The 24644-nt window shown below is 42.5% G+C and overlaps 1 protein-coding gene across 1 annotated transcript in view; it reads left to right on the top strand.

The window, feature by feature from the left end:
• The window catches only part of LOC144495618 (rhophilin-1-like), a 91438-nt gene that overhangs the window by 19807 nt on the left and 46987 nt on the right, over positions 1 to 24644 (top strand). Inside the window, exon 3 of the mRNA XM_078215841.1 lies at positions 2046 to 2174. Coding sequence (XP_078071967.1) covers positions 2046 to 2174 — 129 coding nt within the window. The remainder of the gene's footprint in view (positions 1 to 2045; positions 2175 to 24644) is intronic.

Raw genomic sequence — 24644 nt, 5'->3', positions numbered from 1 at the left:
GGTCAGTTCAGTGGTTAAAATGCACCACTTGGTTGTGATGCTAACCTATGCAAGCTAGGGATGGTTTAGGTTCAATCCCAGGTCTGTGCTGAATTAGTTGTCAGGCAGGATAGCAGATGGAACACAGTAATTGGCCACTGTTCCCCTTGGCTAAAAGCCAAAAGTTTAGTCATGATATCAATGCCAAATACAATCCAGTGACCCAAACTGCTACATTTGTGTTTTCCAAACTCTGGTGTCACCCAGAATTCTGATAAAAGGTCACTCTCAAAGGTTAACTCTATTTCCCTCTCCACAAATGATGCCAGACCTAGTGTTTATTTCCAATTTCTGGCATCTGCAATATTCTGCTTTCATTTCAAATTAGACTGAACTGCTCAGCTCTGCTGCTTTTCACCCTCAGTCTTGTAGACTGTTACATTCACTTGTTTGTTTTTGCACATGATGAAATACCACTTATTGAAGGTGCTATAGAAATACAAGCTTCTATTATTGTTCCCTTAGATTTTTACCAAGTTTAGTGAATGCTATGAATTTGTTTGAGTAAATGAAACATGTCTGATGGTTAAGTTTTTGATGGTCCAAAAAGAGAGGTAGGCAGCTTTACGTGAGTATCCAGATGTTCCATGTCACTGCTGAAAGCCTTTCTGATCAAGTGGACAAGTCAATAAACTTTCTATTTCTGTCTGTTGATGTTTGAAGCAGTGTTGTTTTTCAGATTCATCCACTTGCTACTCTGCATATGTTTTTTCTGTAAATATCTCTTCCAGAAATTGATCTGCTTCAGCTGCTCCCAATTTTCAATTAAGACTGACTGAGGTTGCCAACTGCATCATTTTCACATAATTAAAGCAATTAAAGTGCATTTTATTTCTCTTCTGTGGTGTAATGCATATGTGCAAAGGGAGTTTCTTTTGCAGTACAAGGTGCAGGAAGCAATAGTATAATGCTTGGAGGGTGGGGGTGATGTGGGGCAGTGCAATAACATTCATGAGTAACCATATATAGAATGTCCTTCGTCATTTTGGTGCTGTATGGATTCATGCCTATGAATCCTTCATGTTGCTGTCATGCCAATTCAGGTTGCGCTGTTGTGGATAGGTACAGGGCAGAGCCCCAGAGCTTTCCCTTGGAATGCAGTCAATAAGGAGGGGCAGTCAATGGGTCATTGACACTGACTGACTATGTGAAAGGAGCAGGTTAACCCTCTTCTCAGCATTTGGAACAGGGCCTAAGAAACCAGAAAAGATGGAGTTTATTTCCCTACACCACCATCCTGTTTGTTCTCCTCCTCCTCCTCCTCCTCCTCCTCCTCCTCCTCCTCCTCCTCCTCCTCCCCCCCCCCCCCCCCCCCCGACTTGATATGGATTTGCTGGTGTTGGACTGGGGTAGGCACAGTAAGTAGTCCCACAACACCAGGTCCAAGTCCAACAGGTTTATTTGGTAGCACAAACTTTCAGAGCATTGGCCTTTCATCTCCTGATGAAGGGGCAACGCTCCGAAAGCTCGTGCTACCAAATAAATCTGTTGGACTTTAACCTGGTGTCGAGACTACTTACTATAACGACTTGACACCAAGTAGGCAAAATCTGATGATTGTTTTAATGCTGCTCTGTAACTGTTTCTTCAAACATGCACAAGAACACCTTGGAATCCCAGGATGCGAATGTGATTATTAACAAGAAAAAATTGCAGGTCCCTATCACATCATACCATAAGATCTTTTACATCTATCTTAGCTGAAAGAAGTGGCCTTGGTTTCACATGTTGCCCAAAAGAGGGCACCTCCGGCAACTCCTGACTGCCTCAGTATCAAGATAAATCTCCGCCTCTATTATGTCCTCAAGGCTGCAGTAACCCACAATCTCTGACTTGGAGGCAAGATGATCAACTTTCAAGTCGGTATAATGAAATTTCAGTGCTATGTGCTGCCCTAGTTCCCAGTATTGTTTTTTCAATTTACCCCAATGGAGAAGGGTTATAAATGATTGCTGAGTAACATAGTGGTCAATATTGTTCATTTTAAATTTCTGATAATGTTGCAGAGCTACAACTAACAACAAGGTGAAGGAAAATGTGACTCTGGAATTGAGTTTTGTGAACTCCAACTTGCAGCTCTTGAAGGAAGAACTAGAGGAACTGAATAGCTCAGTGGAAGTTTATCAGAATGGAAAGTAAGCATTCTCTCTATTTCTTTCCTTATGTCATGATTTGTATTTCACATTTTAATCCCAGAGGTGTCGTCAGTTCACCAAACGCAAGTTAAATTGTAATAAAAACACAATCTGAGAGCCATTCAGCATTTCATCTGCTGGCCACACTGCAATATGTTTCTTCACTTCAGGTCAAACTCAATTGTACAAAAAACACAGTATGCTAAAACAAATGTAATTTAGGGATTCTGTTTTTATTTTTACATTGGATTATCAGGGTGCACCAAGACAGTAACATTACAACTTGAGATCGCAGCTGGAGAAAGGGGAGATGGGTTGGGCCCATTCTTTACCCCTATTGATGTGCTTTCTTCCTTTCGGTTTGACTGTAATCATTTTTTTAAATATGGAGAGCCGAGCTTGTGGTTTCGGCCGGTTGGATAACACCCACATGTAGGAAACCTCTGACACGAATAATATATATACAGTTTTATATATTGCCCCAGCTACACCATACAGTGCTAGCCTGGGGAACCCGACTGTGGCATTTATAGGAGTCCTCCAGATACTAGTAATGGAGCAGTCACTGAAATGTGGGTTAGTTCTTAAAATTTGAGTTGTAATACCATTGATGTGTAATATGGCGGCACGGTAGCACAGTGGTTAGCACTGCTGCTTCACAGCTCCAGGGTCCTGGGTTCGATTCCCGGCTCGGGTCACTGTCTGTGTGGAGTTTGCACATTCTCCTCGTGTCTGCGTGGGTTTCCTCCGGGTGCTCCGGTTTCCTCCCACAGTCCAAAGATGTGCGGATTAGGTTGATTGGCCAGGTTAAAAATTGCCCCTTAGAATCCTAAAATGCGTAGGTTAGAGGGATTAGCAGGTAAATATGTGGGGGTAGGGCCTGGGTGGGATTGTGGTCGGTGCAGACTCGATGGGCCGAATGGCCTCCTTCTGCACTGTAGGGTTTCTATGATTTCTGTGATTCATTATCACGAATTTGTGGTGTGCTCCACTCCGATTCTTAATCTCAACAAGATTCTATAACAGTAATGTTTGTCTCTCACGCTAACATAAGTTCATTTAGCTTTCTGTGTGTTCTTTACTAACATTCAGTCTTTAAAATCTACAGTGGTCTTTTGTTGCACCATTCCAGTATTGAAGAGAACTAAAATGCTGAATGGAGAGAGGGGACAACATCACATGATAGTGATATAGTTGTCTAATTTTATTTAATAATCCCAATTACTGAAAAGCTTTCCTTTTTTCTGTAAATTTGTGGTGTTAATTGGGTGCTTTCTGTTCAGCGTACCATACACAAAACCCAAAAATAGGTGCCTTGATGAATTAATTTTTTGCCAATGGGAAAATTACCAGTTGGATAAACATTAAAGACCAATTTCACCTAACTATAATTTTGCATGAGTTCAGCACTTTGATCTATTGCTTCTTTTGTAATTGAGCATGATTGGTAGTGTAAGAAGTTGCGTGAGTCACTGTTGAGGTTTAGATAACAGGGCGTTGTCATGAAACCTTTTTGTCAAAGATGCAAAAGTTTGATTTATGGCACATCCCATAATGAGCAAAATGTTTCATTGTATCTCTAACCTTTATTCAGCTTCTAAAGGTGGATTTTATCATATACTGTGATGGTTTGGACAGTCTTTCAAGAGGTTTTTGACTTATTCATCAGATTGAAAGTACAACAAGTAACATACTTGAGCACGTCATTTTTTTTTCCCTAGAAGAAGCGACTTGACTTAGACACTTTTTGTGATAACATAATTGAAATTAATACCTCGCTCAGTGGAGGATTGTGGATGCAAATATGTAGCTCAGCAATTTGAGATGCAGCATGCTAAGACATCAGTCTTGGTGATATTGGTATGTCTTGATTATTGATTTGATTTATTACTGTCACATGTATTAGTATACAATGAAAAGTATTGTTTCTTGCATGCTATACAGACAAAGAGAAGGAAAGGAGAGAGTGCAGAATGTAGTGTTAGTCATAGCTCGGGTGTAGAGAAAGATCAACGAAATGCGAGGTAGGTCTAGTCAAAAGTCAGATGGCAGCAGGAAAGAAGCTGTTCTTGACTTGGTTGGTACGTGTCCTCAGATGTTGGTATCTTTTTTCCTGACACAAGAAGGTGGAAGAGAGTATGTCCGGGGTGCATGGGCCCTTAATTATGCTGGCTGCTTTTCCAAGGCAGCAGGAAGTGTAAATGGTGTCCGTGAGTGGGAGGCTGGTTTGACTGATGGACTGGGCTTCGTTAATGACCCTTGGTAATTTCTTACAGTCTTGGACAGAGCAGGTATGCACAGAGCATACCAAGCTGTGATAAAACCAGAAAGAATGCTTTCTATGGTGCATCTGTAAAAGTTGGTGAGAGTTGTAACGGACATGCCAAATTTCCTCAGTCTTCTGAGAAAGTAGAGGCGTTGGTGAGCTTTTTTAACAATGGTGTTGGCATGGGGGCACCAGGACAGGTGATCTGGAAACCTAAAAACCTGAGGCTCTCGACCATTTCTACTTTGTCCCCATTGATGTAGATGGGCATGTCCTCCACTAAGCTTCCTGAAGTTGATGACTATCTCCTTCATTTTGTTGACATTGAGGGAGACATAATTGTTGTCGCACCAGTCCATATGATTCATCATAGAAATCCTAGAAACCCTACAGTGCAGAAGGAGGCCATTCGGCCCATCGAGTCTGCACCGACCACAATCCCACCCAGGCCCTACCCCCACATATTTACCTGCTAATCCCTCTAACCTACACATCCCAGGACTCTAATGGGCAATTTTTAACCTGGCCAATCAACCTAACCCGCACATCTTTGGACTGTGGGAGGAAACCGGAGCACCCGGAGGAAACCCACGCAGACACGAGGAGAATGTGCAAACTCCACACAGACAGTGACCCGAGCCGGGAATCGAACCCGGGACCCTGGAGCTGTGAAGCAGCAGTGCTAGCCATTGTGCTACCGTGCCGCCCCTACAACCAGAGGGCTTCACAATCCACCAAATGGACTGCACAGCAGCCTCAGGCAAGGCTAGGGGAGGTGCAGTCTGCTTCTTAAACACCACCTTGTGGTGCCTAGATGTAGGAACACTGGCGAGTTTCTGCTTCTCTGACCTAAAATACCTGATGCTACAATGCTGCCCCAACTACATTTAGTGGGAATTCACCTCCTGTTATCCTCACAGCAGTTTACATCCCACCCCATATGAACATGAAGACCGCGCTATGATATGATTCTCTATCTCTTTCCTGTACTCTGCCTCATCATTGTTTGAGATCCAACCCACTACGGTGGTATGATCAGCAAACCTGAAAATCGAGTTGGAGGGGAATTTGGGCACACAATCATAGATGTATAAGCGTATAGTAAGGGGCTGAGGAGACAGTCTTGTGAGGCACCGGTGTTGAGGATGATCGTGGAGGAGGTGTTGTTGCCTATCCTTACTGATTGCGGTCTGTGGGTTAGGAAGTTCAGGATTCAGTCGTAGAGGGAGGAGCTGAGCCCCAGGCCACGGAGTTTGGAGATGATTTTCGTAGGAATAATGGTGTTGAAGGTTGAGCTGTAGTTGGTAAACAGGAGTCTGACACAGGTGTCTTTGTTATCTAGGTGTTCCAGGGTTGAGTGCAAGGCCAGGGAAATGGTGTCTGCTGTGGACCTGTGGCAGCGGTAGACAAGCTGTAGTGGATCCAGGCAATCTGGGAGGCCTGAATTAATTTGTGCCATGACTAACCTTTTGAAGCACTTCATAATGATGGATGTCAAAGCCATCGGATGATAGTTATTAAGGCACGCTGCTTGGCTTTTCTTGGGTACCAGGATGCTGGTCCTCTTGAAGCAGCTAGGGACTGCAGGTTGTTGTAAAGAGAGGTTGAAGATGTCTGCGAATACCCTTGCCAGCTGCTCTGCGCAGGATCTGAGTGCTCATCTGGGTACCCCATCTGGACCAGTCGCTTTCCATAGGTTGACCTTCGAGAAGGCTGCTCTGACAGCTGCAATGGTGACCTTGGATACAGATTCATCCAAGGCTTCTGGGGTGAAGAGCATGCTTTCGCTGACCTCTTGCTCAAAATGGGCATAGAATGCACTGAGCTCATCAGGGAGGGATGCAGTGGTGCTGGTGATTTTACAAGCCTTCATCTTGTGGCCTGACATGTCTTGCATACCTTGCCATAGTTGGCAGGGGTCCATGTGGCTAGCCTAGGATTCTAACTTGGTCCAATACTGTCTTTTGGCATCTTTGTTGGATCTCCTTAGATCATATCTGGCTTTCTTGTATCGGTCAGGGTCGCCTGATTTGAATGCCTCAGACCTAGACTTCAGTAAGCAGTGGATATCTCTGTTCATCAATAGTTTCCATTTGGGAAACACATGGATTTGCTTCTTTGGCACACAGTCTTCTACACACTTGCTAATGAACTCAGTTACTGCAGTGGCATACTCGTTCAGGCTGGTCGCAGATTTTTTAAAATACTGACCAGTCTAAGCAGTCTCGTAGGAGACCATCCGATTCCTCAGACCAACATTGCACAACTTTCTTTGACGGAATCTCCCATTTCAGTTTTTGCTTGTAAGCCGGGAGCAGGAGCACAAACTTTTGGTCTGATTTGCCAAAGTGTGGGTGGACGATAGAGCGGTAGGCATGTTTGATATTTGTGTCGCAGTTGCCTAGGATGTTCAGGCCTCTGGTGGAACAGGAGATGTGTTAGTGGTATCTTGGTAGGACGCGCTTGAGCTTGACCTGATTGAAGTCCCCGGCCACGATGAATAAGGCCTCGATGTTTCGTCTCAAGGCTACTTGTAGTGGCTATATATTTGTCCAGCGCGGTCTTCATGTTCGTATGGGGTGGGATGTAAACTGCTGTGAGGATAACAGGAGGTGAATTCCCACTAAATGTAGTTGGGGCAGCATTGTAGCATCAGGTATTTTAGGTCAGAGAAGCAGAAACTCGCCAGTGTTCCTACATCTAGGCACCACAAGGTGGTGTTTAAGAAGCAGACTGCACCTCCCCTAGCCTTGCCTGAGGCTGCTGTGCAGTCCATTTGGTGGATTGTGAAGCCCTCTGGTTGTAGGGCACAGTCCAGTGAAGCAGAAGTGAGCCATGTCTCTTATGTGGACCTGTGGCAGCGGTAGACAAGCTGTAGTGGATCCAGGCAATCTGGGAGGCCTGAATTAATTTGTGCCATGACTAACCTTTTGAAGCACTTCATAATGATGGATGTCAAAGCCATCGGATGATAGTTATTAAGGCACGCTGCTTGGCTTTTCTTGGGTACCAGGATGCTGGTCCTCTTGAAGCAGCTAGGGACTGCAGGTTGTTGTAAAGAGAGGTTGAAGATGTCTGCGAATACCCTTGCCAGCTGCTCTGCGCAGGATCTGAGTGCTCATCTGGGTACCCCATCTGGACCAGTCGCTTTCCATAGGTCCTCATAAGAACAGGATATAAGAAAGCGAAAAACCGCACCGACCTCCTCAGAAGACAAACACGGGACACAGTGGACAGAGTACCCTTCGTTGTCCAGTACTTCCCCGGAGCGGAGAAGCTACGGCATCTCCTCCGGAGCCTTCAACATGTCATTGATGAAGACGAACATCTCGCCAAGGCCATCCCCACACCCCCACTTCTTGCCTTCAAACAACCGCACAACCTCAAACAGACCATTGTCCGCAGCAAACTACCCAGCCTTCAAGAGAACAGTGACCAAGACACCACACAACCCTGCCACAGCAACCTCTGCAAGACGTGCCGGATCATCGACACAGATGCCATCATCTCACGTGAGAACACCATCCACCAGGTACACGGTACATACTCTTGCAACTCGGCCAACGTTGTCTACCTGATACGCTGCAAGAAAGGATGTCCCGAGGCATGGTACATTGGGGAAACTATGCAGACGCTGCGACAACGGATGAATGAACACCGCTCGACAATCACCAGGCAAGACTGTTCTCTTCCTGTTGGGGAGCACTTCAGCGGTCACGGGCATTCGGCCTCTGATATTCGGGTAAGCGTTCTCCAAGGCGGCCTTCGCGACACACGACAGCGCAGAGTCGCTGAGCAGAAACTGATAGCCAGGTTCCGCACACACAAGGACGGCCTCAACCGGGATATTGGGTTTATGTCACACTATTTCACATAAATATTTCTGCTTTTTTCCTCCTGAGTCTTTATCATGCGATCCTAGAATCAGAATTTATGTCACACTATTTGTAACTCCCACAGTTGCGTGGACCTGCAGAGTTTCACTGGCTGTCTTGTCTGGAGACAATACACATCTTTTTAGCCTGTCTTGATGCTCTCTCCACTCCCATTGTTTTGTTTCTTAAAGACTGGATTAGTTGTAAGTATTCGCATTCCAACCATTATTCATGTAAATTGAGTCTGTGTCTTATAAGTTCTGTTTGTGAACAGAATTCCCACTCACCTGAAGAAGGGGCTCAGAGCCTCGAAAGCTTGTGTGGCTTTTGCTACCAAATAAACCTGTTGGACTTTAACCTGGTGTTGTTAAACTTCTTTCCATGAAACAGAGCATACAGCTGTCCCTCAGTTCTCTTTGAAACGTGAGTCTGGCTTTTAAGTTCGCCCAGCTTGTTTTCCAGAGATTGGACATTTGCAGTGAGTAATCTGGGGAGGGGGACCTTGGGACCGTGTTGTTTCATTCTCACCTGCAGGTGTGTTTTATACACTTCCTGGAGTGACTGCTTCTTTCCTGGCCTGGGAGATGATAAGAGCGGTATGCGGTGTAAAGGATATAGGTGTGTCCAAAAAGGTTGTTCTTGCTGGTCGGCGTGTGAATGGAGGATTTGTTGCCTTGTTTGCAGTTCCATCATCAGTAGGTGGGTCTGCGTGGTCGGGTGTTCGCTGTCGGGCTGTGGTTTGGCTTTGAAGGTCAGTTGATGTCCATACCATGCTCTGGGGTGGACGGGTTAAAGGTCAGTAAGTGGATGACGTCTCTGGGGTTGCGGTTGAGCCAATGGCCAGGCCCACAAATTGAGGTCCTCAGGGTCACTGTCAGGTCGGGTCTTCCTTCTGAGGTCGGAGGATCTCTAGACCTACAAGTAAATTTAGAAGAGCAGTGTTAGTGATTTTTAGGCAGTGAGAGTTGATATTTAGGAGTGTGGGGTGATTGTAGAAGCAGGGAATTGGGGGAGTGCTTGGGACCTGCAGGAGGTCACAGCTCTCTGTGTCAGTGAGGTTGAGAACTGGGGGGCAGAAGGCTCCAGCCCCAGGGATGCAGTCTGATTGTTGGAGACCAGCAGAGTGAAGGTGTTGGCTTCTGTGGCGTTTTCCTGGTCTCTGGGAGACCGCAAAGTGATGACCCTGGCATCTTGGGTGTTTTCCTGTGCACTGGGAGCTGGTGTAGAGAAATCCCCAGCCCTGGGACTGCAGCGCCGGCTGCAGGTACTACATGGTTGGCGGGTCCGGGTCAGTTTCCAAACGTGTGTCTCCAGGGTCCGAAGGATCACCAAATTTGTCAGAGATTGAATTAAAGCATTGTTAGAGAGTTTAAAACAGTTAGGATGAAGTTTTAGAAGCATAGAATTAGAAGGTATGCAGGGCACAGCTTACAAGAAGTCACCTCGCTCCCATTTTGGGAGAGATTGCAAGAGACTTGCATTGTATTCCTGATGTAACGTCAAGACTGTTGAAATAGAGTGCCAATTTGCCGATTCTTACCCTGACGCAAAAGAGTGGTATTTTATCTATGGTGTCATTCTCAATGGCAGAACCAGAACGTTTCGGGAGCCGACTTCCACATGGTTCTAATTAAATTTTAAAGTGATGGCAGCAGACACAGGAGATGTGCAGTCATGTGGCCAAAGAAACTCTTCAATGATGAAACCCACTGTCAGCTGACAATGCAGCAGGTACAGGTGGGTCATGAAAGAGCCCAGTGAACAAACAGGGAGGTTCTGTATTACAGCCACAACTTTCCTGCCCAACTCCATTGTCATTTCCAGAAGGCATTTGATAAAATGCCACTTCAAATGTTATTGTAGGAAATAAATGGATCTTTTTCAGGTTGGCGAGATGTAACAAATAGTGTGCCATGGGGATTAGTGATGGGACCTCAACTATTTACAAGTTATATAAATGACATGGATGAGAAGGGATGGTTGCTACATTTGCTGATGACTAAAGATGTGCAGGAAAATAAGTCGTGAAGAAGAAATGAAGAAGCTGCAAAACTATATAGATTGTCACAGAACCCCTTTAAATGAATGCGAACTGGATGCCACAAGATTCCTGTGCTCCTTTGACTTAATCTTGAAGCTGGGACATAGTTACAAAAACGTTTAATAGATAGTATTACAAATTTTTAAAAAACGCCATGGGTCAGTGGGAGGCCTGACCTGCCAAGCCACTGACTTGATCTCTTGCATCTCCACCTGCCATTGGGAAACTGAAATTTTTGCTCCTATGTAATTCAGTCAACCTGTCCATCACATTTCCCACAGTTAAAGGTACCATAAAATACCACTTTGAGTCTGTGATCCTGTGGCTCCAATGAAGAACTGTGCTTGCTAATGGCAGAAAATAATCACCTGCATGCCTGCAATTTCCTGAGATACACCCCCATCATCAGCAACCCTTCACTCGGAATGGAATTATTACTTGGAAGTATTTGCCTCCATCTGCCTTCCTTTCCTTCAGCAATCTTATCCCTTGAAATGTTTCCCTGTCACTAGTGTTTAATCTGTAATAAAAATACAGAAAGTGCTGGAAAATCTCAGTAGGTAACAGCACCTGTGTTTCAGTTAACAAACCTACAGAAAATGCTGGATAAACTGTTTCCCTCCACAGATGCTGCCAGGCCTGCTGAGTTAGCGTTTCGAGTCCAAATGACCCTTCTACTGAACTACTATAATTCTCTCTTATGTCTTCTCTTATTCTTTTCAACCTTGATGGTGGCTTTCACTATCTTCCTCGGCATCAAGGTTTCTCAATTTTAAAAAACTTGCAAAAAAAAAAGTTCTATATCACTGATAAATTTTGATCTATAATTAACCCAGATAGTAAAGTCATATTCTTTGAAGGTGCAAAGGGAGAACAGCCAATCGAGAGGTGATTTGTCAGTATTAAGTTAGGATATAAAGATTTTAAAGATCGCTTCTCGGCCTTTTGGCCAAGATCAAGCATCAGATCAAGCCCAAGATGTGGTGCAGTGCCTTATCTTGTCAGCTTGAATTTTGTTCATCTCTCTCAAAGTTTATTTATCATGGGAGCCATGAATTGCATTCCGTTGGAATTTGAAATTGGTTTTTGGAGCAAGCAAGGAATGGATTTGGGTTTGCCCGGTCCACTCTGACCTTTGGCCTTTAAGGATGAAGTAAAAATAGAAAGGCAGAGCGACCTTTACCCGTGGTGATGGATATTCAAGGTGAGGCATTTACCTGATTCATTTACTTGCATCTGACTAAAGGCCATCATTGACAATAGCATAGGATTAAAATGCCTCTCAACACTTTTGATTGAAGACTGCAAAAATAATTAAGAAAGGAATTGAAACACTTTTTGTTTCTGGCTGTACCAGCAGAACTATTATGTGAGAATTTGTTTAAGTAAATAGTGTGTGGCATGCCACAGCTTTTGATTTGTTTATTCCCTATGTTCTGGCAATTTGTCTCTTTCAAGGAGTAAGGGAGAAAATATTTTATTTGTTTAATATCCGGGAATAAATGCAACATGTTATGTGACACTGCCATGCAGATTAAGAAGATTCAGGGTATAGCACTAGTGCAACCTTATGTCTAGCCAGATAATAATGGTGCATTACAGTAAACAAGGGAAGACATCTGACAAAATCTTGTTCCTTGTCGTTATATAGTCAGTTTCTGATTAAATTCTGCTTCAATGGTTCCCACAGTGACATTTGTGCAGAAAGAATAACAACTAGGGTACATTGCCATTGTGATTGCTGCTGTGCTTACCCATTGAGCTATGGTGTGATAGTACTGCCATTTTGTCCTTGCAATTATGTAAACACTTGAGGGAAATTATGAGCATTTATGGTGAGAGCGAGTGAATTTTGACGAACGTACCGAAAGACTGTGGATTGCCATTGAGTCTTTGAAGTTAGTGCATTCTTTGAGACTTTTAGAGAAGCTATAATAAAAGGGCGGATGAGCGGGGTGCTGAAAATACAGCAAAAAAAGTTTTAAAGGTAAGAACTATGGAGCAGCATTTTAATTCAAAATTTTCAAATCAAAATTTGCTTTCAAGAAAAACAGTAATGAAATTGTAATTCCATAAAATTGAAAGGAAAAGCTGCCAACTCTTTGAATCTGAAGTATAAACTGAAACTGTTGGAAATACAGAATGCTCATCAATATTCATAAAGATAAAGGACATGTTGCATAATTTATGGTGTGTATCTTTCGTGGGCATCCAGTTATGATGGATACACACCCAAAACTTCAACCTGTCATTTTTACCAATCTGAACCATAATAAAACTGGTCGTCATTGTGGATGAACTTCGCACTGGACTGCTGCAGATTCGCGTGTTGAAAACAATAGTGTATAGCATCTTATCACTTTAATGGAGTTGTTTTTTTTAAGTAATTCTTTCATAGACTTAGATTTACGACCATTTAGAAAGATGCGGATTAATCCGGGATAGTCAGCACGGATTCGTGAAGGGCAAGTCGTGCCTCACAAATTTGATTGAATTTTTTGAGGAGGTAACTAAGTGTGTTGATGAAGGTAGGGCAGTTGATGTCATATACATGGATTTTAGTAAGGCGTTTGATAAGGTCCCCCATGATCGGCTTATGAAGAAAGTGAGGAGGTGTGGGATAGAGGGAAAGTTGGCAGATTGGATAGGTAACTGGCTGTCTGATCGAAGACAGAGGGTGGTGGTGGATGGAAAATTTTCGGATTGGAGGCAGGTTGCTAGTGGAGTGCCACAGGGATCAGTGCTTGGTCCTCTGCTCTTTGTGATTTTTATTAATGACTTAGAGGAGGGGGCTGAAGGGTGGATCAGTAAATTTGCTGATGACACCAAGATTGGTGGAGTAGTGAATGAGGTGGAGGGCTGTTGTAGGCTGCAAAGAGACATACATAGGATGCAAAGCTGGGCTGAAAAATGGCAAATGGAGTTTAACCCTGATTAATGTGAGGTGATTCATTTTGGTAGGACTAATTTAAATGTGGATTACAGGGTCAAAGGTAGGGTTCTGAAGACTGTGGAGGAACCGAGAGATCTTGGGGTCCATATCCACAGATCTCTAAAGGTTGCCACTCAAGTGGATAGAGCTGTGAAGAAGGCCTATAGTGTGTTAGCTTTTATTAACAGGGGGTTGGAGTTTAAGAGCCGTGGGGTTATGCTGCAACTGTACAGGACCTTGGTGAGACCACATTTGGAATATTGTGTGCAGTTCTGGTCACACTATAAGAAGGATGTGGAAGCGCTGGAAAGAGTGCAGAGGAGATTTACCAGGATGCTGCCTGGTTTGGAGGGTAGGTCTTATGAGGAAAGGTTGAGGGAGCTAGGGCTGTTCTCTCTGGAGCGGAGGAGGCTGAGGGGAGACTTAATAGAGGTTTATAAAATGATGAAGGGGATAGATAGAGTGAACGTTCAAAGACTATTTCCTCGGGTGGATGGAGCTATTACAAGGGGGCATAACTATAGGGTTTGTGGTGGGAGATATAGGAAGGATATCAGAGGTAGGTTCTTTACCCAGAGAGTGGTTGGGGTGTGGAATGGACTGCCTGCAGTGATAGTGGAGTCAGACACTTTAGGAACATTTAAGCGGTTATTGGATAGGCACATGGAGCACACCAGGATGATAGGGAGTGGGATAGCTTGATCTTGGTTTCAGATAAAGCTCGGCACAACATCATGGGCCGAAGGGCCTGTTCTGTGCTGTACTGTTCTATGTTCTATAGGATGTGGGCTTTGCTAGCAAGGGCAGCATTTTTTTTGCCCATCCCTAACTGCCCTTGGTGGTGAGCCGTCGCTTTGAACTGTTGCAGTCTATGTATTGTAAGTCCATCCACAGTCGTTTTAGAGAGGGATTTCAGGAATTTCACCCAGCGACAGTGAAGAAATGGTGGTATAGTTCAGGTCAGGATGGTGTGTGGCTTGGAGGGGTACTTGTAGGTGGCAGTGTTCCCATATCTGCTGCCCTTGTCCTTCTAGGTGGTAGAGATCTGATTTTGGAAGCTGCTGTTGAAGGAGGCATGGTGAGTTGCTGCACTGCATCTTGTAGATGGTATAAGATGCTGCCACTGTGTATCAGTGGTGGAAGGACTGAATGTTTAATGTGATGGATGGGGTGCCAATTAAATGGGCTGCTTTGTCCTGAATGGAGGGATAGGGATGAGCTCATCACAAGTTTGTAGTTAATCTGGAAAATCCAGTGGTTTTGGGCTTTTGCTGCTTCTATGGGCATAAAGTCACTGTGCACTTTTGCAAACCATGTAGAAATTGGAAAATGTATTATGAATTAAATACAATGTACTTCAATTTAGGAAAGTAGACCAAGTAAATTAATCTCTAAATTAGAAGTAGATGGGAATAATTGCTTTTTCAAAGACTGGTGAGTGAAATAGTCACCTGGGCTGAGTAGCAGAGGGACAAATATTCAAATTGTAGTTGAATACTATAAATGGGAGAATTAGTGGACTAAAGGGACGAGCTTTGCTGAGTTGTATGCCCTTTCTTATTTCTGACTTAATGATTTTGCACATTATCTCCAGCTATATTGTGCTAGGCCAGCAGATTCCTTTGTTTCACTTTGAAAGAGCATTGAAGGGTGAGTTAGCTGCTGTTTCCAGTAGCAACTTATATTCCTGCAATTACGTTTTTATTTTGCTTTTGCTGTTCTTCATACCATGTAATCCAGGACAATAGTGTTGTGTTTGTCTATAAAAAGCCTTATTCACACAGCCAGTTCATTGCTTAATTCTGGTTAGATGTAAGCTCATTAATGAAGTGATGACCTCTTTCTCCTCCAGTAATTAAAACTCAAAAGGTTCCTCTGTTGTTATTTAGTTAAGTACTGAGGTCACAAAAGAACAGCTGTTGTTTTCTTTTAGATCAAGAATGCAATATTTCATGAAAAGCTGACAAAGTTGAATGTTAATGAAATGAAAGGGAATCTGTGTTGAAGCCCTCCCTCGTGTGTTACCCTGCACATTCCTAAATTCCTCCTAAACTGTTGTACTGTCTTTTCATTATTTGCATCCTCCTTTGTTCAACAGTCTTGAAATGCAGCTCAGAAACTGCCACATGGATCAAAAACGTCATTTCAAAGCCCGAGCTCGTCTTGGTCGAGGTGGCAGTAGGGTGCTGCAAATGTCCTCGGTGCTACTTGGCTTAAACTTTCCAGCCAAACTTTCCATTTCTGATTGTTATTCAGTGATCCTTTCTGCAAAGTGCAAATATGTTTCTCCATAGTCACATAGCCTGCCAACACTCACCAAGTGTCAAAAATGAAGAATGGCTTATGTTTCGGAAAACCAAGTGGTAAAAGATAAAACTGCAACCAATGTTTACCCACTTTTGTCAGCATTTATTTGCAGAGATGCACATTACAAACATGAATCTCTGAGCCCAACAACCACATGACTACCTGGTTCTATTATAGGTTATTTCAGATTACAGAATAGAATATCCAATGACCAGGCACATCATGATCACTATGAAGTAGTAAAAAAATCGTATGGAGTGGTAAAGTGTTTGTCCTTGCTTGAAACTGTAGGATTCCCATTGTACAGTTATTGGGATGTCAACTAATATTAATCTTGTTAACTTCACTTCTGACTCTTTTTCTCATTCTCTTTTAAGTAACATTCCACAAGACTGTCACAGCTTAAATTTGTTGATGTTGAATCTCTTGGCTGTTGCTGACAGGTCTAGCAAGACCTAGAGTTATACTCCATGTACAGCAGACCATATGTGATATCAGAGAAGACTTTAAACTCTAGGCTGTTTCTGCTGTATGAGTTTCAGAATCAATGCTACCTCATATTTGGGCATGTTTTTGCAGTCGTTCGGCAGCGATTCTCCCATGTGTTCTTTTTCTATGTTTTTGCCACCTCTAAAATTTATTTTATTTATTAATCACAAATAAGGCTTACATTAACACTGCAATGAAGTTACTGTGAAATTCCCCTAGTCGCCACATTCCGGCGCCTGTTCGGATCAATGCACCTAACCAGCACGTCTTTTGGATTGTGGAAGGAAACCAGAGCACCTGGAGGAAACCCATGCAGACACGGGGAGAACGTGCAAACTCCGTATAGACAGTTCCTCAAGTTGGAAATCAAACCCCGGGTCCCTGGCGCTGTGAGGCAGTAGAAAACACCTGCGTCCAGAGCACAAGTGAATCCCCTGTTTATGCCCACCACCTGTATACAGTTAAATACACTTAACTAGTTTCCTTTCTAAAAATAATTAGTGCTTAATTGACCTATGCAATTGCATTGTCTCTTTAGGTATCACTTCATCTCTCTGATGTCCTAGTATGATTAAATGAGATGGAAGTAATACTTTCTAAGTAGCCTTGTTGTAAAATTTTAATTTTATTTGGAAAGTTATGTTTCTTAATTTTTTAAATTTTTATCGAATGTGGGCATCTCTGGCTAGGTCAGTATTTATTGCCCATCCCTAATTCCACTTCAGGACGTGGACTGTCTTCTTGAACTGCTGCAGTACAAGGTATAGGTACACCTACAAATGCCCTTGATATGTTCCTTTGTTTTCTTGAATTTTATTTCTGAAGCATATTTGTTGCTTAATAAGAATTGTCCCTCCTTTGAATTGAGATTTGCCTTGAAATTAACAGGGTGAGTTATTAACAGGCCAACTTAAGCTGCAACCAATTAGTACATTGACAGCTATGCCATCAGCCCACCTTTTATGGTACAAGTTTTTTAAAAATTCTATTTGGAACAAAGTTGGGGATGATGATGAAGATTCTGTAGGTTTTTTTATTTGATTGTCACCTGCCAAGTAGATTCTTATAAAATCAAATATTGAGATTACAGTGAAGTCAAAGATGCCTATATCTCTGCATTGTTACCAGGATTTCAGTGATATGTGATGCTGAGATTGAGTATTTTGCATTAATTCCATTTGAACTGTGGAGTGGATGGAAAATAGCAGTAGAATTACAGATTTTTGTCCTTGTCATGTCTGAAGGGACCGATATGAGCTGTATAATGTAAGACTAAAGCAGTATTGGCTATAGGTCTGCGGGTGATGATGGAAATGTTGAGAGCAGTTGGTAGTAAAGACTTGTGGGGTTTTTTCCTACGAAGTGTTTGAAAATTTATCTGTGACTGCATTATTTATTTGATAAATTTACCTACTTTGTTTCTTGGATACACTTATTTGGATCACTTGCATAAATAATGTTCCAGAGGTGAAGTCCAGAAATGCCTCGCCCCATCTCCCTGAGCACTCTTAATTTTAATGTTTGCTATCTTTTCCACTGTCTTTATTTATCATGCTGCGTTCTATTGCTCTGAATTAAGTATTTACTTTTGAAGGGGGAATGCTTCATTGAAACAGATGTCACTGAATTTTTTGAGCAGGTGGGTGTAGGCTGCATGATTTTCAACTTTTCAGTTTAAAGAAATAAGTTTGTAATCAGTGGAACTGAAATGGCAAGTTTCAAGGAAAGACTTTGGGAATAATACATCTATTTTAATGTCCAGAAAATGTGATGCAATTGTAAATTGGCTGTTTACTGAAGTTAATTGATTATTGCAGAAAAGGGAGACATGTTGACAGCTTTTGAACTTGCACTCATCAGGACAAATCAGTCATTGAACTTGACTATGCAAGTTGCTACTTTAATAACATCTAGACGCTATAGCCATAGAATCCCCTCTAGGTTTAGAGTTCGCTAACATTTTTGTCAGTTTTTTCAAGAAATATGTTTTTGATCAAATGAGCCCAAACCTCCTACCCCACGCATTTTTCCGATTAAGTAGATGATAAATTTGTGATTTTTGAATTTATAGCTGCGTGTAAGCATTTCCTCAATGTCCCATCCACCACTTAACTTTTAAGATGGAGTCAGCTAATGCTCTAATTGAGAAATGCGCTAGTGGGTTCTCCACTAATGGTTGACTGCAAGCCTACCTTCATTAATCATTTGGATCCATATAACTCCACACGCTACAAGATTGTCCTCATCAGAAATCTTGGAAATCGGACTTTGAGCCATTTGATCACCATACAAGCTTGACACAGAAATAGAGCTCATCAAAAACATCCTGCAGAACAATGGCTACTCTGATGAGATCATTGTTCACTGCGTATCATGCAAACTCACTATTCAGGGCTAAAGACTGCCAGTTTTGGCCCGGAATAGTGCCTGATCTACCCCGAATTAACCTGGAAAGGCAAAGTGTCTCACAGATTTGAACAATACTTTAGCAAGCCATTTCACGTGGCTGATGCAGTGGCTGACTGACTGGTATTTTCCACCAACTGAATGCTGCTGTCAGCCCAAAAAGACTGAAGCACAACTGAGCAACATCATATATGGATTTCAGCTGGTGTGATGCCAGGAATGTAGACCCTATGTCCTAGCGACTAGTTGATCAAATCAAACCTGTTCCTTCGGTTGTTCAGTTCGTAATTGATGCAGTATAGCGCTCAACAAGCCCAAGCGTAAAAAGCACAAAACAAAAGCACAAAACTGTTAGATGTGATTCTGCGATTAGGTAGCACTTGCTGAACAATTCTGAATGTGCATATAGACGACATCCACGGCCCTTCCCTCATCTGTGCAGACTGTGCAGTACTGTGCAGACTGGGCACAGAACATTCCATTGCTACGCTTTGCACATCTTTTACGTCTAAAACACAGGGTCAATCCATACCAATTTCAACTCTTTAATGTAGAAAATGCCCCGAGGTGCTGTGGAGCAGGGAGTAAAAGTATATATAAGGGGATGATGTGGAGATGCCGGTGTTGGACTGGGGTAAACACAGTAAGAAGTCTAACAACACCAGGTTGAAGTCTAACAACACCAGGTTGAAGTCTAACAGGTTTATTTGGTAGCAAACGCCACTAGCTTTCGGAACTGGCTGTTCCTTCGTCAGGTGGGTGGGAGTTCTGATCACAAACAGGGCACAAAGACACAAACTCAATTTACATGAATAATGATTGGAATGTGAGTCTCCAATCATTATTCACGGTATGTGTGTGTAGCTGAGTAGGCCAGCATTTAAAACATAAGAACTGGGTGCAGGAGTAGGCTATTTGGCCCCTCGAACCTTCTCCGCCATTCAATAAGATCATGGCTGATTTTTTTTTTGTGGACTCAGCTCCACTTGCGTGCCCGCTCACCATAACCCTTAATTCCTTTATTGTTCAAAAATCCATCTTTGCCTTAAAAACATTCAACGAGGTAGCCTCAACTGCTTCACTCGGCAGGGAATTCCACCGATTCAAAGGTTGAGATGTTCCTCCTCAGCTCAGTCCTAAATCTGCTTCCCTTTATTTTGAGGCTATGCCCCCGAGTTCTGGTTCCAACCGCCAGTGGAAACAACCTCCTTGCTTCTATCTTGTCTATTCCCTTCATAATTTTATATGTTTCTATAAGATCTCCCCTCATTCTTCTAAATTCCAACTGAGTTCTCAGATTGAAGCCCATAAGTGTTGGGCTTCTAGATTGGAAAATTAGAATTGGGCAAAGGGCATCAGGAACTTGTGAAACACTATTTGAGTAATAGCTATCAAGAGAACTCAAACAAATTTGCTGTTGACTTGATAAATGCAAGTATTTACAATCCAATTTCTTGTGATGTTTGTCTCAGATCAGGCGTATAGCACACAGTTGTGATGTTGAGCTGTTAACTTGTGCAGTGGTCAAATACTCAGAGAGAAAGTTCACAATAGATGTGAAATGTTGTTGTTGCAAGATTCTACCAAATGCAGAGCTGCTTAGTTTTCCATTTGAGGAGAGCTTAGATTGCTCTGAAAGATCCAAAACAGCAAAAAAAAATTTTTTTTTTCTACAGTTGTAATTGTTCAACTTGATTTTTATACAAAGTCCAATACATGATTGATATTCCCAAAACCTTTATGTAAATAGCTTATCAGAAAAAGTGACAAATTGTAGAGGAAAACCGAAAATCTTTATTGTGGCCTCTAAATCACTGAGCAGACAAAAAACAAAGAGTACAGCACAGGAACAGGCCCTTCAGCCCTCCAAGCCTGCGCCGATCAAGATGTCCGACTAAACTAAAACCGTGTGCAATTATGGAGTCCGTATCCTTCCATTCCCATCCTATTCATGTATTAACCTAGTTGCCCCTTCAATGCTGCTATCGTACCTGCTCCCACCTCCTCCCCGGGCAGTGCGTTCCAATTATTCACCACCCTCTGTGTAAAAAAAAAACTTGACTCGCACATCTCCTCTAAACTTTTCCCCACGTACCTTAAACCTATGTCCCCCTAGTACTTAACTTTTCTACCCTAGGAAAGAGCATCTGACTATCCACTCTGTCCATGCCACTCATAATCTTGTAAACCTCTATCAGGTCACCCCTCAAACTCCATCGTTCCAGCGAAATCGAACCGAGTTTTTCCAACCTCTCCTCATAGCTAATACCCCCAGACCAGGCAACATCCTGGTAAACCTCTTCTGTTCCCTCTCCAAAGCATTCACATCCTTCTGGTAGTGTGGCGACCAGAATTGTACACAATATTCTAAATGAGGCCTGACTAAGGTTCTGTACAGCTGCAGCATGACCTCCGAATTTTTATACCCAATGCCCAACTAATGAAGGAAGCATGCCTTCAACAATACACACCTCTTTAACCTGTGCTTAATGCTCTCTCTACTCACATTGTTTGTACCTTTAAGGCTTGATTAGCTGTATTAGCATTGATTAGCATTCCAATCATTATTCTGTAAATTGAGTTTGTGTCTCTATGCCCTGTTTGTGAGCACATCTCCCACTCCACCTGACGAAGGAGCAGCACGCTCCGAAAGCTAGTGGCATTTGCTACCAAATAAACCTGTTGGACTTTAACCTGGTGTTGTTAGACTTATTACTGTGTTTACCCCAGTCCAACGCCGGCATCTCCACATCATGACTTCTATGGCCAAGCCAGTTCTGTATCCATCTTGCCAGCTCTCCTCTGATCCCATGTGACTTCGCCTTTTGTACCAGTCTACCATGAAGAACCTCGTCAAAGGCTTTACTGAAGTCCATGTATGTAACATCCACTGCCTTTTCCTCATCTATCATCTTCGTCACTTCCTCAAAAAACTCAATCAAGTTAGTGAGGCACGATCTCCCCTTCACAAAACCATGCTGTCTATCAATAATAAGTCCATTTGTTTCCAATTGTGAATAAATCCTGTCCCTAAGAACCTCTTCCAATAATTTCTCTACCACTGACGTAGAGGCTCACTGGCCTATAATTTCCTGGATTGTCCCTGCTGCCCTCCTTAAACAATGGAACAACATTGGCTATCCCCCAGTTCTCTGGAACTTCACCATTGTAGCCAATGAGGATACAAAGATTTCTGTCAAGTCCCCAGCAATTTCCACCCTTGCTTCCCTCAGTATTCAGGGGAGATCCCATCAGCCCCTGGGGACTTATCTACTTTAATGCTTTTTAAGATGCTCAATATCTCCTCCTTTTTGATATTGACATGACCCAGGATATCTACACACCCTACCCTAGGCTCCTCATCCATCAATTCCCTCGCTTTGGCGACAGTTTGCATTTAGATAAATAATGAATCCTTTGAATCAAAGAAGTTTGTTGTTGAATGTGAACCTCTGTTTTATTGCCAGATTTGTGTTGTTTGCTGATGGTCAGTAAATTACTTCATCAGGTGATGTCATTTACTGAATGCTGGCCAAGTTAATCAGTTCAAGGCATGATCTCATCTCCGTGAACAGTTCAAATCAGGAGAGACAAGCAACTTAGCTTTTCAATGAAGTATTGTATTGGAGATTCAAGTTTTAAAGGCGTTTAGCACTGGGTTTCAAAGGACTGTTCATAGAATCCCTACAGTGCAGAAGGTGGCCATTGAGTCTGCATTGGCCACAATCCCACCCAGAGCCTGTGCCCATAACCCCACATATTTACTCTGCTCGTCCTCCTGGCACTAAGGGGCAAATTGGTATGGCCAATCAGCCTAACCTACACATCTTTGGACTGTGGAAGGAACCCAGAGCACCTGAAAACCCACAAAGACACGGGGAAAACATGCAAACTTCACGCACAATTCAGAATTCCTGTTTTTAGCTTTCCAGTCACACAAAAGTTTACTGCTCCGAGAGTTACTGGGGTAGTCAGCTGCCTTCCATAGAATTATACAGAATCATAGGGCAGAATCTTGTACCCTCCACTGTGGTGAGTTTGGTGGCAAGGGAACATTTCACCACCTTCCTGCCTCCACCCAGATTAAGTCTGTGGCAGGAAGACCACTCAAGTCCTTTACCCCGGTAACTGCGGTAGGAAGGAGAGCTTGCCCTGCTGGGGAATTCTCTATGACCACCCTATCAAACCCTTTCATTAAAAAAACTTCTATCTGGTCACTACTTGGCCTTCTCTCTTCAAGGGAAAAGAACCTTAACCAGTTTAGCCCCTCCTGGTAAGTATGTCCACTCGGTTTTGGTGCCATCCTTGTGAATCTTTTTACACTTTCTAATGTATCCCTTTATCCTTTTTTATAATATGAAGACCAAACTGCACACAGTACTCCATGTGCTCTAATCAAGATTTTTCTGCTTACTGACTAATTTTATTCCATGGAACAAAGTTGATGGGAAGAAACTAATCCCATTGACAAAGGTCAAGATCCAGAGAGTGCCAGTTTAAGATGTATGGCAAAAGAAGCAAAGGCAATTCAGGGAAAATCTTTCTGTGCAGCATGTAGTTTGGTTCTGGGATGCACTGCCAGAGTGTGTAGTGAAGACGCATTTAAATATGCCTTTCATAGAAGAGTTGCTAAATTATCTAAAGAGAAGAAAACTTGCAGAGATACAGGAAAAGAATGAGAAAGTTGATTTGCTCTCTGAGAGCTGGCACAGAAACGATGGGTCAAGTGGCCTCCTTCCATGCTGTAACCATTCTACGAGTTTCTTTATCCACATAACTAAGATGATCTTTCTTGAATAATCATTCTTGAGTAAGTCCGGACTGAGAGCTGACAAACAAAACAACTGCAGTGAATATCACACCCAACCTTGATCCAGTCCTCAATGACTGCTGCACACAGATTCTTTTCAGCAGATGTCCCTGGATACTAGTCATCAGTGATAATCCTGGTTTACTTTCTTCTTTCCTATCTCTTGGACACTGAGGACAAATGTTGAGCCCAAAGTGCCATTCCAGCTGAAATCGGTGAACTCTGCATACCTCAGGGACAGAATCTAAGATTTTCTGGTTTGTATAATTGTGCCATCACTAAGCTGCTACAAGTTTGCTTGGCAGCTTCAATTTCTGGTTTGAACATGATTTTCATTGTTGAAGTTGGACCAGGCCACTTCTGTGTTGTGACTATGACAATCATCACAATCTAGCATGAAGACCCTTTAAATGATTTTTTTGGCAGGAAGTTGCTTCTGCATCCAAAATGGATGGTGAGCAAGGAGGCAGAAAGTAAAGTTGAACAGTTTAAATTTTGAAAAGTAGGAAAGTGAAAACCAGAATAAGAAAGTATGTTGATGTTAAGGTTAAACTAAGAATGGTTCAGCTGAACATAATTATTTGTTGGCTCAGATTTTCCTGTAATAGTGAGTTTGATGACATTGTAAATTTAGTTTTGTTCAATGGTAATTTTAAATATCTGAGAAACGATATATTTTTAAAGCATAATTTTTAACAAAAATAAATATTATCATGTTCTGAACTCATTCATAGAATCATTTGGCACCAAACATCCTGCGGTCATAAGAGAGGATAACAAGACTTTTTTTTTGGGAACCCTTCAGATATTTCAACTAGACTAAAAGAGAAAAACATTTATACAAAATGTGCTGCATTTGATCCTGGAACTGAAAGTGACTACTTGTGGGACCACAGTAGGGGCAGGAAATATATTGTATCTTGTTCTCAGGCAAGCAACAATCACAGTTGTACATGTATTCCTGCAGTGTTATTTGGAAGAAGACAGAATTGGCACAAACATCAGTATGTAACCTGATTAATTTGTAGGTGATTTCCAAAAGCATGTGGTAGCAGTTTACTTGAGGAAAAATTAAACTTTTATTTTCCTTTTTCCTGCCCCTTGGAATCATTGAATTTTGCAGTTGGAGACCCATGGCCCATTTTGAGGGTGCCAACTCTTTGGAGAGCTCCTTCATGATCTTAAACTTATCGGCTGAACAATGGAAGTAGTTTACCCCCAAATTATTTTATCAAGCCCTTTCAGAATTTTGAACAACTGTATTAGATTTCCTTTTAAAATCAATCGTTCTATTTAAAAGAAGACCAGTTTTTTCCTCTTTGCGCCAAAAGAAAATTTGGATAC

Source organism: Mustelus asterias, chromosome 7 (genome assembly GCF_964213995.1).
Source record: "Mustelus asterias chromosome 7, sMusAst1.hap1.1, whole genome shotgun sequence".
Taxonomy (NCBI): Eukaryota; Metazoa; Chordata; class Chondrichthyes; order Carcharhiniformes; family Triakidae; genus Mustelus; species Mustelus asterias.
The sequence above is the reverse complement of the archived record's forward strand: the minus strand, read 5'-3'. Positions and strand labels throughout refer to the sequence as shown.